Consider the following 17815-nt stretch of genomic DNA (forward strand, 5'->3'; position numbering starts at 1 on the left):
TACATACATACATACATACATACATACATACATACATACATACATACTTGGTGAATGGACGTACTTTCCCTCTTTCTTGACCTCAAAGCCCCATTCCCCGAGACTGCTGTATTATGTAAGAAGCCTTCTAGAGCCGTCTGTGGCTATAGTGAATGTCTCCATATGCTAATGTGGGAACTGTGTGCAGTGTGAGCATCCTCATTTCTGTTTTAACACTACTCTTGGCTCAACACAGAAATTACCTCTTCACTTCTAATATTTGTTTGGTTTGGTTTGGTTTTCGAGACAGGGTTTCTCTGTTTAGCTGTGGCTGTCCTAGATTACAGGCATGCACCACCACACCCAGCTTAAAATTGTTTTTACAAAGATTTGTTACTTATAAGTGTGTGTGCCTGGATGAGTGTACGTATGTACACCGCATGCTTGCAGGTGCCTGAGGGGTCCCGGAATTGGAGTCATAAATGTTTGTGAGCTACACTGTGAGTGCTGGGAATCAAATCTGCACCTCTGCAAGAACAAAACGCACTCTTAACTGCCCAGCCACTTCCTCTGCCCCCTACTTCATTTTATATTGATAGCTATATAATATTCCACACTTGAATTTTCATATGTGTTTAGCATAACTTTCTTAAGACTGTCTCAAGTCTGGTGAGGGCAAGGGTTGCACACTTGGGAGTGGAGAGAGAATCAAGAGTTCAGGGTTACTGCATAGTGTGTTCTAACCTAGACTGTGTAAGACTCTGTTTCAAAAAACACAAGACAGGGTCTTAATATAAAACCCTGGCTAGACTAGTGATCCTCCTGCATCAATTCAGGAATCACAGGCATTGACTGTCGTGCTTAGCTCTAGCTTATGACTCAGATCCTCACTGTTCTGATGCCTTTTGCACTGTGTGTCCAGAAGAATTGTATGAGTGACCAAAGAAATCCTACATCTCTTTCATCAGCTGGCTGTGTGCAGGAGGCCCGTCCTGCACATGGCATGATGCCTGTGCTGGTCAGTATCTCTGCCCAGTGAGAGCTTGTGAATTTACTTGGGTTTACTTAATTTAATTAGGTAGCTAATCTTGCTACTGGCTACTCTATCAAGCAGTGCCACTCCGAGTATGTAGGAGATGTCTGACAAGACTCTTATATCACAAAGCATTGATTTGTCTTTGTACTCAGAACAAAGCCTCACACTGAACCCTGAGTGACCTTGTGCCAGAGTTGGGGTATATAAGGTTCTGTGTTTCCTGTTGGGAGGCAGTGTGGCCATGCACATCCTAACTGCAGAGCTTCCATCTGTAGCAGGACTGCACTAAGTGAGAAGAAGCCTACTGTGAAGCCAAAGTCACCTGAGAAGAGCAAGCCAGATGAAAAGGATCCAGAAAAGTCACCCACCAAAAAGCAAGAAGGTACATTAGTGGCTGCAGAGCCTGCTTCCATCCTGGGGTGGCAGCCCACCCCAGGACAAGCCACCCACTGGGATGGCCCAGCTCCTCCCAGTCTTAGTTGAGACAGTAGAGTGTTTTCGTAGACTGTGGGGAAAATTCCTGGCTGCCAACTCTTTGATGGTTCTCAGCTTAAGAGAGGTAAAAATAAGGTAAAGAACTGATAGTTATAACTGAAAAGTACAGATTTGCAAATCTACTTGGGGTTCCTAGAAGGCACTTGGCCTGAACCTGTGAACCGACGAGGGGCTGTAAGACGGGACCCTCCTGATGTCTTAAACAGAGGAAGCTGTTCACGCTGTATGGATTGTCTTGTTGACCTTGTGCTTCTGAGACTTGGAGAAATAGGGGAGATGGGAAGCCAAGGCAAAGCCTAGGTGGGAGGCTGAGTATGCAGAGGCTGCATCACTGTGTTCTGCATTCTGTGGCAGCACTAACACCAGAAGCACAGGGAGTGGAGCTAGGTAGAACAGGCCGTGGACAGGAGGCCGCCGTCACTGATAGGGCCACAGTGTGCAAGCTTCCCACCCCTGACTGTGCATACCCTTCCTTCCTACTTCTGACTGTATGCACATGCTGTCCCACCAGTTCCTGAGGAAAAGTACCTGACTCTAGAAGGATTTCACAAATTTGTCATTGACCGAGCCAAGCAAGATATCCGAAGTGTCTGGAGGGCAATCTTATCCTGTGGTTATGATCTTCATTTTGAGAGGTGAGACATTGTCCTTTCTCTAGGTTGAGCCCTGGATAGAACTGGTTTTGGGGGCTGGAAAGATGGCCCAGAGGGTGAGAGCACTGGCTGCTCTTCCAGAGGTCATGAGTTTAATTTCCAGCAACCACGTGATAGCTCACAACCATCTATGATGAAATCTGGTGCCCTCTTCTGGCTTGCAGGTATATTTGCAAACATAACATTGTGTATTTAATAAATAATAAATCATAAAATAAAACAAAATATATATATAAAAGAACTGGTTTTGGCAGGTAGATATCTTACCTGTGGTCCTGCTGGGGGATTAAAGGCATGCTTCACCACCGACCAACTCTCTTTTTTGTTAAAAATACATGAGGCCTGTTACATTGGGGCCCACTTACATGATTTCATTTAGCTTTAATTACTCCTGTAATTATATGATTACCTCTCTCATGGGACACATGATTTGATCCATGACCAAGACATTGCTTATTCTAAAGTCTTCCTCAGATTTCCTCTGGTCTCCATTGTTTTCCATCCCAGGAGAGAGCCAGCAAGGCAGGGATCACCAGCTCTCCAGGGCCCACTCCTATCCACAGCTGAATCCCAGGCAGTCAGTGATCACTCTCAATTACACACAGGTTCCCTCATCCTTGTCCATAGTTGAATATGCTGAGCCACAAGGGAGGGGTGTCCAGTACAGACTTTCTGAGAAATCAGATTTCAGAGAATTGGCAGAAGAGATCCCATGATCACAGAGTGCTTTTCCCAGGGGAGACTTATTCATTGCATCCTGAACATGCTGACTTCTGTAATTTAGACAAATGTGGGAAGCCCACCCCCATCATGCGGGACTGTGTTTGCACTCTACCCTGATCTGAGAATCTGCTTACTTACTGTAGCTATTAATTGGGCTAGAGGGACTTTTTGGACTAAGCTGTGGTCCTAAGTAGGAGGAGACTAACAGGGCCATCAGTGGAATCTGTTGTGAGTGTTTCTTGTATGTGGCCGTGGAAGAACTCTTCCCTCCTCACCACAGACTTGTCTAAGGGCAGCCACAGCTGATGCCAGGTCAGCCCACCCAGTAGGGCTATGCAAGAATTCTCCAGTGAGAATGGACTAGGGTATGTAAGACTCCTAGTGTGGGGCTGAGCTGACCTCCCAGTGTGAAGAGAACAATGCTCTTATTCCCTCCAGAGATGCTGTGGCCAGCCTGTCACATGACCTCTGACTGCTGAGAAGCCCAGCCTGTCCCAGCTGACAGCTCTGGGTTTGTGAGAGAGGGCTGTGCACACTAACCACAACATGGTGATTACAGCTGTGCCCAGGTTATACCCTGTGGCTCTTCCCAGGGAAGCAGCTTGTGCTCAGGAACCAGCTCCCCGCCAAACATGTGGTTTAGAGGAGGGTGTCTTTAGCTCTGTCTGAGTTTCCACCCTTGCTGTTAAAGGGTTGCATTGCAGTCATTTTCTTGGTTACCCAGAGTTCCCTTACAAGGTACAGCAGTTTATGCAGCTGTCTCCAAGAATGGGCGTGTAGATTGCACCCAGTGTTACTACAGTAATACAGCCTTGCAGTAACGCCCTTGTAAGCACACCCTGGTCTGTCTGTTGTAACAGCTGCTCAGGTAAATGCTGGAATGGGGTTGCTGAGTTGAGGGGTGGGTAAGGTGGGCACCATGCCCTGTGCTTCACAGGAACCTCTCATTGAATTCCTGTAACATGCAGGTATGGGGAAAAAAACCCAAGCTCAGATGTGGGTGTGCTTTTTGGTTTTTCAAGACAGGGTTTTTCTATGTAGTCTTGGTTGTCCTGGACTTGCTTTATAGACCAGGCTGGCCTCAAACTCACAGTGATCCACCTGCCTCTGCTGGGATTAAAGGCATGTGCCACCATGCCCAGCTGTGGCTAAGTGGTCTCCATGTCATCCAAGGACCCCATTCCTCCACCGAATAACAGGAAAGTGCTGATGCATGTGGGTTTCCAGACTTCTCACAAGGCCCCTGCATCTCCATTGCCCTGATCACTCATACTGTGACAGCGCTTTCCCTCTCCACCCAAATCCCTGAGAGACTCTCCCTATCCTTCTCCAGGTGTGCCTGCATCGATGTCCGGCATGCACAGAAGGCCTCCAGGAAGTGGACCCTCGAGATGGATGTGGCTCTAGTGCAATACATCAACAGGCTATGCCGCCATCTTGCTATCACACCAGCACGGCTCCACCCTCATGAAGTGTACCTTGATTCAGCTGATGCCACTGACCCCAGGATGGCCTGTCTGTCGAGTATGTAGCCTCTAGGGGTACTCCTCCATGCTTCAGAAATACTCAAGGCATCAACTGGAAGGATAGAAGGACCTCTTACATTGGCCAAATTAGTCTCTGGCCTTCGCTTAATGTTCATTAAAACAAAGCCAAGGTGGCGTAACAAGCTCAGAGTGGACAGAGTGGGCTTCCCTCATGCTCACTGAGGTCAGACTGCTGTGAGGTGAGAGGTCACAGGGATCCTCCCTCAGGGAGAGCAGCATATTTTTCTTAAAATCCAGGAATGAACAGCAACAAAGCACTGGTGAGTCAATTACTCCATGTAGGCTGTACACAGGCACCATCTAAGAGCAAGAACCAGGCTCTAATGGATGCCAGGAGACAAGATGGGCAAGTTGTCCATGATGTGAGTTTCTTACCAAGGGAAAGGACACAGCTGCAAGGGAGAGCTAGCAGTGTGCCAGTGGCAGTTTCCTGGTCACTTTTGAAGGTAGCTAGGTGAAGAACATACCAGACTCTGCACTACTTTTGCCACTTATAATTTGTAATTATTTCAAAACCATGTATTGGCTCAGAGGTTAAGAGCACTGGATGCTCTTCCAGAGGTTCTGAGTTCAATTCCCAGCAACCACATAGTGGCTCACAGCCACCTATAATGAGATCTTGTGTCTTCTCTTTCATGAGCAGGCATATATGCAAGGTGGAACACTGTATACATAATAAATAAAAAAATAAATCTTTTAAAATATGATAATAAATAAATCTTTTTTAAAAACCCAAATAGGGGACAGGTGTAATGGCACACGGTGTTAATCACAGCACTTGGAAGTCAGAGGCTGCAGATCTCTGTGAGTTTGAGGCCAGCCTGGTCTACAAAGCAAGTCCAGGATAGCCAAGGCTACACAGAGAAACCCTGTCTCAAAAAAACAAAAACAAGCAAAACAAAAATGAAACCCATGTAGGGCCAAGAATGTAACTCAGGAGTGAGTGATTGCCTAGTATACATAAGGTCCTAGATTCTAGCTCCACAAAATTACTAAAGCCACATGTGCAGCCCCAGCATGTCCCCAAGAGAAAGTGTAAGGGTGGGGCTTGGATTCCCAGGGCCTCTCCCCTTGTATCTGCTTGGCACTGGCTTGTGTTCCTTGAGAGCCCCTCACTCACATCATCTCCGGGTTCCCAGGGATAAAGTCCACTGAGTAGAGCCCCTGATCCTACTCTAGTTGTCCCTCCTAGGAACAGACACTTCCTGAGTGTGCCTGTCTGGCTTGGCTGACCCTCATTCTGAACACCTTCTCTCTGCAGATGTGCCCATTGAGAGTTTGCGCCTACGTTTTGCACTGCTCCAGTCTCTCAACACTACACTGGAGACCTTCTTCCTGCCCCTAGTGGAGCTGCGTCAGACACCCATGTACACACATAGCATCGCTGCCCTGCTGAAGGAGGCGAAAGGTCAGTGCTGGGCTGCTCTCTGAGTTGTCCAGCATGGAGACCCCACCATTCACTGCTGGCAGGCAGGCCTTCTGCCAAGAACCAGGATCCCCACGAGAAGCTAATCAGAAGTAGCGTGAAAAAAAATAATTGTAAAAGTTCAAAGCCTTCAGAAATAAGGCCAGTGCCATCTTCCCAAGGTGCCCTTAGGGACTAGTTAGTGCAGGGCTGTCTGTCCAATCTTGCTTTCTACATGGCGTGTCATAAGGATGAGTAGGGCAGAGACAGGTGGACTCAGGGGCCTCACTGTCTCTAAGGAGTAAGGCAGAAGGTGACAGGAAAACACCATCATCTTCCTTTGGTCGTTCTGCATGTATTTATACTCATGAGGAGAAGCAAACTACATCTCCACCTCTCTCCCACATTTCTCTCTTCAGGGCTGATCTTCTATGACACAAAGGTGACTGTGATGAATCGGGTGCTAAATGCCACTGTGCAGAGGACAGCTGACCATGCAGCACCTGAGATCACCTTGGACCCACTGGAAATTGTGGGAGGTAGGGCTGGCTGCAGCCTGGAAACTGAAGACTGCAGTACTTAGACAGCTGGCCCTGAAATCCACAAGGAAGGCCCTGAAATCAGTGGGGCAGTTCCAGCCCTTGCTCATCTGGCCACTTTTGTCTATGTACTAGGCTCCTGATGTGGGCCTCTAGCTCCAGGAGGGGCAAGTAGAGGGCCTTAGCCCTCCCTGCCCCAGTGCCTTTCCTCTCAGAAGCCATTCTAACTAGTAACAAGCCCTGATTCTGTAGTTAAGGACAATGTTTTGTGTGGGGCAGAAAGAGATATGAAGAATTCAAGAGAGGAGCCAGGTGTGAATTTGGAGGAAAGCCTCTGGGAGCATCTAGGTTAGCCATCAGAGCACCACATTTGCACAGGCAGAGAGCGCTGCACACAGAGTAAAGGAAAGCAGGCTGCCCGGCTAGCCTGGCTTGAGTCTGTTCTGATGAGCAGGCAGGGTGTGGCCACCAGAGCTTATGATCTCCTCTCACTTCCAGGGGAACTCAGAGCTTCTGAAAACTCCTACTTCTGCCAGGCTGCCCGGCAGCTTGCCTCTGTGCCATCTTCTCAGCTATGTGTCAAGCTGGCCAGTGGAGGTGACCCCACATATGCCTTCAACATCCGCTTCACTGGAGAGGAAGTTCATGGCACCAGTAAGTGGTTCTTGGGCTGAGTGCAAACTCACAGACCCGAGTTGGGAGGAAGGGACACGATGACAGAAAGAAATGCCACAGCCAGGTCTGGTGGGACAGTCCTGTCATCTCCTGAGACAGGAATATCATAAGTTGAAGACCAGTTTGGGGTTATAGAGTTAAATTCAAAGCCAACCTGGGCAATTTAGTGAAACCTTGTCTTCAAATGTAAAAACAAGAGGAGGGCTGGGAGTGGAGAGGGCTCAGGGTAAAAACAGCTGAGTGCATAGGGAGCTGGGAGTATAGACAGCTAGAGACATGGGGCTGGAGGTATACAGGGTGGAAGTATAAAGTGATGGGAGTGAAAAAGAATAGGGGTGTAGAAGCCTGGGGAACAGAGGGATGGGGTATAGGGACTGCGGCACTGAGGGGCTGGGTTGGAGAGGGCTGGGGTTGTAGCTTGATTGTGGAATACTTTTATGAGGTCTTAAGCTCCATCTTCAATACAAAGTGAAGAAAACAAATGTCATCTCATTGCCCTGGCAACAAAAGTCAGGCTAGCCTCCATTGACTTGTCCTATCACCAACCACATGGGAACTAGTGCCTTCACTAGTATAGAACCTTGGCCAGTCTCCTGAGATGTGAGGACCAGATCCCTCTTAGCACATTAATCTCACTCTTACTTGTGACATTGAACACATGCTTTTCCCAGCAAGAGGCACAGCTGAGTAGTTGCTTGAGCCCAAACCTCCAGCTGACATAGACATTGAAGTCCTTCCATTAAAGTGGTGCCTGGCATCATGAAGAAAAGCTGAGATGTCCCTTGGCCCTGTCAGTCCTGTTTGGGCCCAGCCATTCAGGAATTCTTTCCTGTTGTAAGTGGGTAAAGAAACCCCTCTGCCCCACCCCCAACTCATTTCCCTCTGTTCTTCCCCATGAGTATACAAGCAGCCTCCCAGTCAGGGAACTCTGTAGACAGACTTCTTCTGTGGGCAGCTGCCAGGCGAAGGCTCCACACCTTGCCGCAGGACCAGCATCTTAATTGGACCCATGGGAACTGGGATACCAAAAAGCTCAGCAGCCTCCCACAGTCAGCCAAGCAACTGCAGCTCCACACTGAGGCCCTGCTGACAACAGACGCCACCCTGAACCAGTCTCCTGCCTCTTAGGCCTTGACAATCTGCCCTAGACTGGGCCTCCCCAAGGCCCACACCTAGCCTACATTGTCCTGAATTGCCCGTAGCCTCCTGATCCTTCTGTGTCAGCAGGAGCATTCTGTGTGGGAGGGACAGAGGGGGTCCCAGCTGACTCTGCAAGGTTGCCACTCTGGCCATCATTATATGTATTCACTGAGCCAGGGCCAGTTCTGAGAGATGGTGGGAGGCAGCACTGGACAAAAACAAACCCTCAGCTGGGGATGCCAACAGGGTTAAATCAAGCCTGGGACTGGCACTGCCCTCATTTGCTCCTCAGGCTTCAGGTTGCATTTCTCCCTGACTTCCCACACCCCCATCCCCTCGTGTGACAGGAGACAGCTAAGCCTGGGCCAGGGACCTTTGTGGAGAGCTAGAGTCAGCAGCTCAGCAGACCCAACCTCAGCCCTCCATTCTCAAACAGGCAAGACTTCTTTCCACACATCTCAGGAGTTGGCAAATGAGCTGACATTGTGGTGGTCCCAGCAGGCTATATGGAGGCACTGTATCTAGGTAACTCTTGGGTTCATGCTGAGACCTGACAGTCTCTGTGCTCTGCAGGTGGCTCCTTCCGACACTTCCTGTGGCAGGTGTGTAAGGAGCTACAGAGTTCCTCTCTGTCACTGCTCTTGCTGTGTCCCAGCTCTGCTGTCAACAAGAACAAGGTGAGGCAGAGGCTGGGCCCAGTGTCCCTGTGGCAGGACACCACTCTCTACACACCTTCCTGGCCCAAGTGGGACAACTTTGATGCCCAGCTGGCCAAGCATGGGAATTGGGTGTGTCCTCTCTGAAGCTTCCCTTTTGCCTGGGCACATACTTAGAGCTGACCTGACCTTGCTTTTGCAGGGCAAGTACATCCTGACACCCAGCCCCATCACCTATGGGGAGGAGCAGCTGCTGCACTTCCTAGGCCAGCTGCTGGGGATCGCCATTCGTGCAGACGTGCCTCTTCCCTTGGATCTGCTGCCCTCCTTCTGGAAGACGCTGGTTGGTGAGCCCCTTGACCCTGACCAGGACCTGCAGGAAGCAGACATCCTCACCTACAATTACGTCAAGAAATTTGAGAGTGTGAGTGAAGGCACATTCTTTGAGGGCAGCAGGGCCCTCATGGTCATCTGGGCTAGCGCTCCATAAGGACCCAAGTTTCCAGGATCCTCCACAGAAGGCTTTTCTTGAGGCAGAGCCTCTAGCATCCCATGCAAAGGAGAGAAGCAGAGGGTGATGCTGCCACCCTAAAGGGTCCATTTACTCTGTCCATTACCAAGGATACAGTGTACCAGGCAGCTGAAAGAGTGGGTGTGTGACTGTCTGTATGTGTGCATGCACGCCCACACCAGGTTGCATTTCAATGTCAAGCTGTTTGAGAGCTTCAGAAAGGAAACAAGAGCACAGCAGCGATTTGTGGAGATGGCTTTCTTGCCTCTCCTTTGCTGTCTCAGAACAATATGATCAAGGCAACTCTTATAAAACAAAGCATTTAATTGGAGGCTTTCTGTTTCAGAGGCTGAGTTTATTATCATCATAATGGGAATTAGACAGGCACAGTGCTGGAACAGTACTTGAGAGCCACATCCTGATCCAAAAGCAGAAAGGGAGACACTGGGCTTAACATGGGCTTTTGAAACCTCAAAGCCAGTGACACACTTCCTCTTAACAAAACCACACCTCCTAATCCTTCTCAAATAATGCCACTGCCTGTGAACCTATGGGGCCTATTCTTATTCAAACCAACACAGTGTGGCTACTGGGAACTGCTCACAGAAGGCTTCCTAATACTCTTAAGTGGAAGCAAAGGGCAGGGGCAAACAATAGCAAAGAAGCTAGACAGGACTACAGAAATACTAGTACCTCTCATAAAGAAATACTCTCTCTCAGGCTTGTGAGATGGCTAGTGTGTAAAGGCATTTGCCACCAAGCCTGATCATCTGCGTTTGGTCTCCAGAAACCAGGTGGTAAAGAGAGAACCAACTCTCACAAGTTGTTAGTTGCTCCGTTGTGTACTCACTGCTGAGGACAGACAATAAGCTCTGACCTTAACCCACTGTCACGGCCTTGAGCTCTAGGCTGGCTCCGTTGGATCAGATCTTGTCATGTCCCTTATGGTCCGGTATGTACATCTTCTTAACAGAGAAAGTCAGAACTCTTCTGGTAGCAAGTGACAGAAAGCCCAGCTCCAACCAAGCAAAAAATGTCTACTCTCAAAAGTCACGGATGCCATATAGTGGTGGCGGTGATGATGCACGCCTTTAATCCCAGCACTCACAAGGCAGAGGCAGGTGATTCTCTGTGTGTTCCATGCCAGTGTTCCTGGACAGCCAAGGCTACACAGAGAAACCCTAGTTTTTTGGTTTGTTTTTTTGGCAGGGGAGGTGTCATGAATATACTAGATAGCAAGATGGCCTTAGAAGGTAAAGATGCTTGCCACCAAGCCCCACCACCACCACATACACTAATCTTACTTCAAAATTATTAAAAATCATGGAAAGGGGCTAGGGAGAGGCTAGGTTAAGGACAAACCCAGAGGACCTGGGTTTGATTCTTGACACCACATGGTAGCTCACAACCATCTGTAACTCCAGTTTCAGAGGATCCAGCACCCTCTTTTGACTTCAGTAGACTCCCGAATACATGTGGTGCAGACGCATGCAGGCAAAACCCCCATACACATTAAAAATTTTTAATCGTGGGTAAAAACAAAGGCTTGACTTCAGGCCAGCCTGAATCAAGGAGCTCAAATGATGTTAAGTATCCGTCTCACATCACACATGATGGCACACACCTTTATTCCAGAACTCAGAAGGCAGAAGCAGGTGGATCTCTCTGAGTTCAAGTCCAGCTTGATCTGCATAGCAAGTTCTAAGTCATCCACGGTTACATGATGAGACTTTGTCAGATAGGTGGGTGGTTAGGAAGGAAGGGTAGGTAGATAGATAGATAGATAGATAGATAGATAGATAGATAGATAGATAGATAGATAGAGAGATAGAGAGATAGAGAGATGGAGAGATAGATAAATAATGTCCATCTAGAGCCCTTGGGATGGCTCAGGCTTGAGTTCCATCCTGGAACCAAATGGTGGATAGAGAGAACTGACTCTTCCTAATTGTCCTCTGACCTCCTCATGCTCACTGTAGTACATATGTATCCTCCCTTCCCAACCTCATGCACACACAAATAAATAAGTGTAGCATTTAAAAGTCAGCATCCAGGGGTGTGGAGATGGCTCAGTGGGTAAGAGCATTGGCCGCTACTCTAGGGGACCTAGGTTCAATTTTCAGCACCCACATGGCAGCTCACAACCATCTGTAACTTTAGTCACAGGGAATCGATGGCCTCTCTTGACCTACACTCCTCTTTCTGGACACTGCATGCATGTGATGCACAGACACAAGTGCAGACAACACACGCATAACAGTTTCAGAAGTACAACCTGATGGAGGTGGAGGCTTGAGAATCAAGAGTTCAAGATTATCTCCAGCTTCATAGGGAGTTGAAGGCCATTGTGACACCCTGTCTCAAACAAACAAACAAACCAACAGACCAAACCAAACCAAGAAAAATAAGTAGATAGAGGAAGGAAGGAAGGAAGGAAGGAAGGAAGGAAGGAAGGAAGGAAGGAAGGAAGGAAGGAAATAGAATCAGTCTCAGGCCAGGTGTCCAAAGCAGGTAACTAGTTCTAGTTACCTGGGAGACTGAGATGGTAGGATTATGAGTTCTAAGGTCTGTCTGGCCTACATATCAAATAAGGCAACTTAGCAAGGCCTTGCCTCATCTGTTAAAAAAGAATGATGGCAGTCTCTAGAAGTGGGCAACAAGAATCATCAGATCCTGCTACCTCCAGACAGCCTGGGCTTTGGGTTCCGTGAGCCTGCCCTAGGATGCAAGCACAACCCTGAACTGTTGGCAACACTGTCAAGGCCTGTCCTGATCAAGACATTGATCATGCCAATGTCTGCCAGCTGTAGGACAGAGCTCCACTGCCCTGGGACCTTGGCAGCAGAGCAGCAGTGAGCTTTACCCTGCCTGTGCCCCACAGATAAACGACGAGAGCGAGCTGGAGGCCTTGTGTGCCGAGATTGCCTCCCAACACCTGGCCACGGAGAGCCCTGAAGGTCCCAAGCCCTGTTGCCGGTTCACCTACCTGACCATGACTGGCGAGGAGGTGGAGCTGTGTAGCCGTGGCCGGCACATCCCTGTGGCGTGAGTGTGTGACATGAAGGGGATGGACCACACTAGTGGGAGGGGTGTGTTCCCAGTGGAGGGCATAAGACAGGAGATAAGACACTAGACAAGAAGAAAAGATAATCTTAGCTAAAGGCTTCCCTTCAGGCAATGGTTCTCAACATGTGGGTCCTGACCTCTTTAGGGTTGAATGACCATTTCACAGGGATCACCTAAGATCATCGGAAAACACAGATATTTGCATTACAGTTTAGCAGTAGCAAAATTACAGTTATGAAGAAGCAACAAAAATAATTTAATGATTGGGGGTCACCACCACATGAGGAACTTTATCAAACGGTCACAGCATTAGGAAGGTTGAGAACCACTGCCTCAAGGCAACAACTGCTCTGAAGGAGAGGGGTGAGCCATAAACCCAGGGCTCGACCACCTTGGTGGACATGGCCCTCAGGCCCAAGAGCTGTGCCATCACTCTCCCCTCGCCCTCACTGGTGGTCCTTGACCCAGCAGTTGGGAAAACAAGGATATCTACGCGGCAGCCATCCGGAGCCTGCGGCTTCGGGAGCTCCAGAACATGGAGTGCGTGACAGCTGTTCGTGCTGGCCTGGGCTCCATCATCCCCCTGCAGTTGCTTACCACCCTCAGCCCACTGGAGATGGAATTGCGTACCTGTGGCCTCCCATATATCAACCTGGAGTTCCTGAAGGTAGGCAGTTCCCGCAGGCCTGTCTCAGCGCTCTGCCACCAGCACAGCTGTCCTGTGCTCTGGTCCACTTGTGGCCCTGCCCCATCCTGCCTGGGACAGGCCAGGCCAGCTCACACCTGGGCCTTTCTTCCCCAGGCCCACACCATGTACCAGGTGGGACTGATGGAGACAGACCAGCATATCGAGCTTTTCTGGGGGGCCCTGGAGATGTTCACCCAGGAGGAACTGTGCAAGTTCATCAAGTTTGCCTGCAACCAGGAGCGCATCCCCTTCACCTGCCCTTGCAAGGATGGGGGCCCTGACACAGCCCATGTGCCACCGTACCCCATGAAGATTGCCCCTCCAGATGGCACAGCAGGTATTGACCTTCCTTACTCCTGTTCCAGGTAGGACCCTTAGGTCCTTGTTGAGATCATTGACCAAGACCCCACACACCAGGACTCAACTGTGAATGAGGAGGCTTGGTGGGCCCTGTGGCCATCCAGCCCTGATGCTGTACAGCATTCAGCATTCCAAAAGCAGCCAAGGAGCCACAGCTTGTAAATTTCTTAACATTTTCCTATTTTATATTTAGTTCTGCATTGCTACAGATTAATTTCAGGGACTCCTATGAGCTAGGAGGCTAGGATACCTCCAGGACACACCCCTAGTTTCTAATCTTTCAAATGCAGAAAGATAATTTCTGTTTCAGTTTTTTGACAGCATCATATGTGTCATAGGCTGGCCTCAAACTCACTATGTACTTGAGGATGACATTGAACTTCTGATCCCCCTGCTTCTACCTTCCAAGTGCTGGGATTATAAGTGTGTACCACCATGCCCAGTCAAAGTACAACTTTATCTCCCTGTTGGGGAATCAACCCTAATGTGTGCAGGTGGGGATTTTTACCACTGCACTGAGGACATTAGGCATTTGACTCCACAGAACCCACATTTAAAAGGAAGGAAGGATGACAGGCTGGCCAGGGACCAGCAAGATGGCTCAAGCCTGACTTGAATTCTACCCCTGAGACCCACACGGTTGGGACCCACATGGTGGAGAGAGAGCTGACTCCTCCAAGTTGTCCCCTGACTCCATACATGTGGAACACTACACACACATTCTAATTTGTTTTGGGTTTTTTTGCTTTGTTTGTTTTTTGCTTTTTTCAAGACAGGGTTTCTCTCTGTAACCCTGGCTGTCCTGGAGCTCACTCTGTAGATCAGGCTGGCCTCAAACTCACAGAGATCCCCCTGCCTCTGCCTCCCAAGTGCTACCACCACCACAACCCCCACCCTGTTTTTGTTTTTGTTTCAAAGCCTGGCATGGTGGAATACTTATGATCTTAGCACTGAAGGAGACAAGGCTTAGTGTAGCCAATCCAGCCTGCTTCACCAGCCCCAAAATGAGGGGATAAACTGCTTCTTCTGCCCCTCCAAACATGCAGAGCATGCAGGCACATTTGCACAGAGATCCACACAGCATATCTGCATGCATGCACACACACAGAGAATTTGCTAGATAAACAAGTGGGTGCCCAAAGAGGCCAGCCTAGAGGCAGAAGCCAGCTAGTCTCCAGCCCTCTAAAGTGGGTGTTGTGTCTCCTGTAGGTTCCCCAGACTCCCGTTACATCCGTGTGGAGACCTGCATGTTCATGATCAAGCTTCCCCAGTACTCCTCCCTGGAGATCATGCTGGAGAAGCTGCGCTGTGCCATTCACTACCGTGAAGATCCCCTAAGTGGCTGATGGGAGTGAGCTGGAGGATTAAGGCTGTCACCAAGGCACCATTCTGCCAGCTTGGAAAGCTTGCCATTGTAGGCACATCCCTCCAGAGCCCTGCGCGAGGAGCTGGCGACATTTGCTTTTCTGAACTTTCGTCCATGTCCCAGGGCCACCTGGGAGACATCTTTTCTATGTGTCTGTTTTGTGAGGGTCTGTTCCTTTGCTGCCTGTTTGTGGTACATTTGTAGGATAGTTTAGTTCCTAGACAGTTTGTGTCTAATTTGATCTTCCTGGACACTGTCCTTGGTGGCCACCAGAGTCTGATGCCACAAGGTTCCAGCTGGCTCCTCATCACAGAACCACCAGTGGAAAGCTGGGGATGAAATGATCTCAGCCACACGAAGTGTCCTGTTCTCTCTACAGTGTCTCCACAAATGTGTGTGGCTAATCCTGCCCTCCTGCCCCGAGCTGGCATCTCTCCCAGAGGCAGCTTCTGCAGGTCTCCCTCCTTCCATCTTGAAAAGGTTGAGCCAGTACTCAAACATTCAAGAGACACAGAGAGCTCATGTGTTAACCTTTCTGCTTTACTATGTGTTCCTGGCCTGGTTTTCTTTTCTTTTTTAAAAGGAAATTCCACAGAGGCCTCTGCCTCTCCCATCCAGGCAGCCCTATCTGCCACCTGTCTCTTCTGGGCCCTTGGGCTGAGTTTCCCCTGAGGACACCTCAGGAGCAGACACCCAGGGGCTACTCCAGGCCTTAGTTCACAGACAGGTTGGGTCTGTCCTGGTGACTGGAGCTGAAAAGACAGTGGAGCTAGAGGAATAGCTGAATGGGCCTTTTCTACAACTGACTGCACAGGAAAGCACATGATTCCAGCCCACCCTACTGTGCTCAGAGACAGCCCTTCCTCACCACAGTGCTGTAAGGAGCCCAGGAAAGGGTTACGTAACCCGTCTCTAAAGACTGTCTGAGGTGCTCTGCCTAATCAGGGCAGCATCAGTGACCCAGACAGAGACTGCAGGGTATTCCTCTGTGCCCTGGTTGGCCTGCCCAACACCCTTCATGCCCCACGTGTGTGTGTGCCAGGGCTGAGCTGCCTGAAGGCTCACCCACTATCCCAGTGCATTTGTGCCCCAAATAAGTCTTTGTCCAATGGTACTTTGTTCAAGAACAGCACATGCCAGCTGTTGGACACTGTCATTTGGGCCTTGCCAGTTGTCACAACAGTGCTGTAGCTATTGTATGATATTGTGCACACAGACGTCCTGAGGAGGGTGAGGAGCATGTGCTCCTCTCTCCACAGCACCTGGCTTGCTTAGAAGGTGTGCAAGCTTTAGGGCTGGTATGCCAGCATCCATCTCCTCTCTGATATGCTTAGGAAATGCATTGAGGACCATTACAGAAAAGACCCCCCACTCAACCCCACCTGAGGAAGTGATACACCCCAGCTCAGTGTGACGGCCACGCCAGTCACTGGGCTGCAACATTCACCTGGAGGTGAGCGCCCCGAGCAAGCCCTGCTCCCACAGAAGATAGTGGCCACTGCTTGTGACCGCCCCAGTGGCCTCAAGGATCCTGACTCCATTCTACAGAAGGAAGGAGCCTCTGAGTTTTACTAAAGTGGGTTTTCATTCCTGTCCCTTTACATCCTTGGTTCCCTTCAATCCTCTTCCCATGAATGGACTTGGGATTCTGTCAGCTACCTCCACAGGAGGGTTCTGGAAGCTTCTGTTGGCCCATTCCTTGATTAGATGACAGCTGTGAGTGAGATAATCTGCTGCTAACTCAGCTGCTTCTCCTAGAGAGCACACTGAGTTCCAGACAGATCCCAACCTTGGCCCTGAACAATGTGTGCTGTAAAGTTACTTGATGTATATTTATTATAATTATTTATGATTGCATTAACAGACTTCCCATTCAGTCTGATGCTATTTACACTATGCTGTGTAAAGGAAGCTCACTACAGGAAAAAGTCACACCAATAAATAACCTTCATCTAACTGACTGACCCTAAGAGTATGTGGTCATCTCCCCTTGCTGAGCAAGCTCACAGGCTGGCACTGGTAGATGGCTTTGAACTAACACTTGTAGTCAGCAGGGTTCTCTGCGCTCCATTAGCTTCCAGCTGCTTTCCTCCTGTTCCATGAAACCCCAGACTCTGCTTTCCATGGGGAAGGCGGAGTCACAGAGCTCAGCCTAGCTCACTCAGCATGTGCTGCCCACTCTGCCCTGACAGCTCGCCTGTGCTCCGGAGCCTGGTTAAGGGGGTGATGAGTTTGGCTGTTCCTAAATAGGCCTCCTGGGGTGGCAGTGCATCTAGACCTGCTTGAACTGCAACCACCCACCCCAGAGAGCCTCCACTGTCTCGGGGACCCCAACTCCATTCTGACTTGCTTTTCCCTTCCTACTGCTCCGTGGTCATCCTCAGACTTGTAAATACATCTTCATCACACAGGAAAAGAAAGGACCCATGTAGGTGCCATCCAAGTAGCTCTCCTTTCTTATCCTGTCGCTGGAAACAGCATAAACCACTACTCACACACTGCTCCACTCACACTCGGGGCACAGCGAGGACTTCCCACTCCACAGTACCATCATCTCCTTATACAGCACATCCTGAAGGCCCCTCACCCGTGATGCAGATGCCTGTGGCAGGGAAGCACTGCTGGAAAACAGGGAAGCTTTCTATAGTACCCAAGGATGGAAACTGCAGCGCTGACATGGTCAGGGCTGTGGCAATGTGACCCTGATGGTTTGGTTTGGTTGGCTTTGCACCATGTAGCCACGGAAGCTCTACTGGGTGGAAAACCAGCAGAGAGGGATGCATGTTCACCCACTTGAGACTACACAGACCACAGCCCCAACCCAGCCACCAAGGTGAGGTCTGCAAGAGCAGAATGAAGCAACCAACCTGCAATGCCTAAAACATGAGACAGTTACCCCAAAAAGCCAGCAGACCAGTGACCAGGAGAGCCACTCCCATGTGTGTGCACAGACCTTTCTGCATGGATGCTCCACTG

General features: G+C 49.6%; 1 protein-coding gene across 1 annotated transcript in view; it reads left to right on the forward strand.

Moving 5' to 3' along the window:
- Hectd4 (HECT domain E3 ubiquitin protein ligase 4) overlaps window positions 1-16795 on the forward strand; it is a 110756-nt gene extending 93961 nt beyond the window's left edge. Inside the window, exons 60-71 of the mRNA XM_055606012.1 lie at window positions 1291-1397; window positions 2022-2145; window positions 4220-4410; window positions 5695-5841; window positions 6258-6377; window positions 6876-7031; window positions 8766-8869; window positions 9051-9272; window positions 12241-12404; window positions 12897-13092; window positions 13228-13450; window positions 14683-16795. Of these exons, the coding sequence (XP_055461987.1) occupies window positions 1291-1397; window positions 2022-2145; window positions 4220-4410; window positions 5695-5841; window positions 6258-6377; window positions 6876-7031; window positions 8766-8869; window positions 9051-9272; window positions 12241-12404; window positions 12897-13092; window positions 13228-13450; window positions 14683-14819 (1891 nt within the window). The 3' untranslated portion in view covers window positions 14820-16795. The remainder of the gene's footprint in view (window positions 1-1290; window positions 1398-2021; window positions 2146-4219; window positions 4411-5694; window positions 5842-6257; window positions 6378-6875; window positions 7032-8765; window positions 8870-9050; window positions 9273-12240; window positions 12405-12896; window positions 13093-13227; window positions 13451-14682) is intronic.
- The last annotated feature ends 1020 nt before the right edge of the window (window positions 16796-17815 follow it).

The sequence above is a fragment of the Psammomys obesus genome, unplaced genomic scaffold (genome assembly GCF_907164565.1).
Source record: "Psammomys obesus unplaced genomic scaffold, mPsaObe1.curated_primary_1811, whole genome shotgun sequence".
In the NCBI taxonomy this organism is placed as follows: Eukaryota; Metazoa; Chordata; class Mammalia; order Rodentia; family Muridae; genus Psammomys; species Psammomys obesus.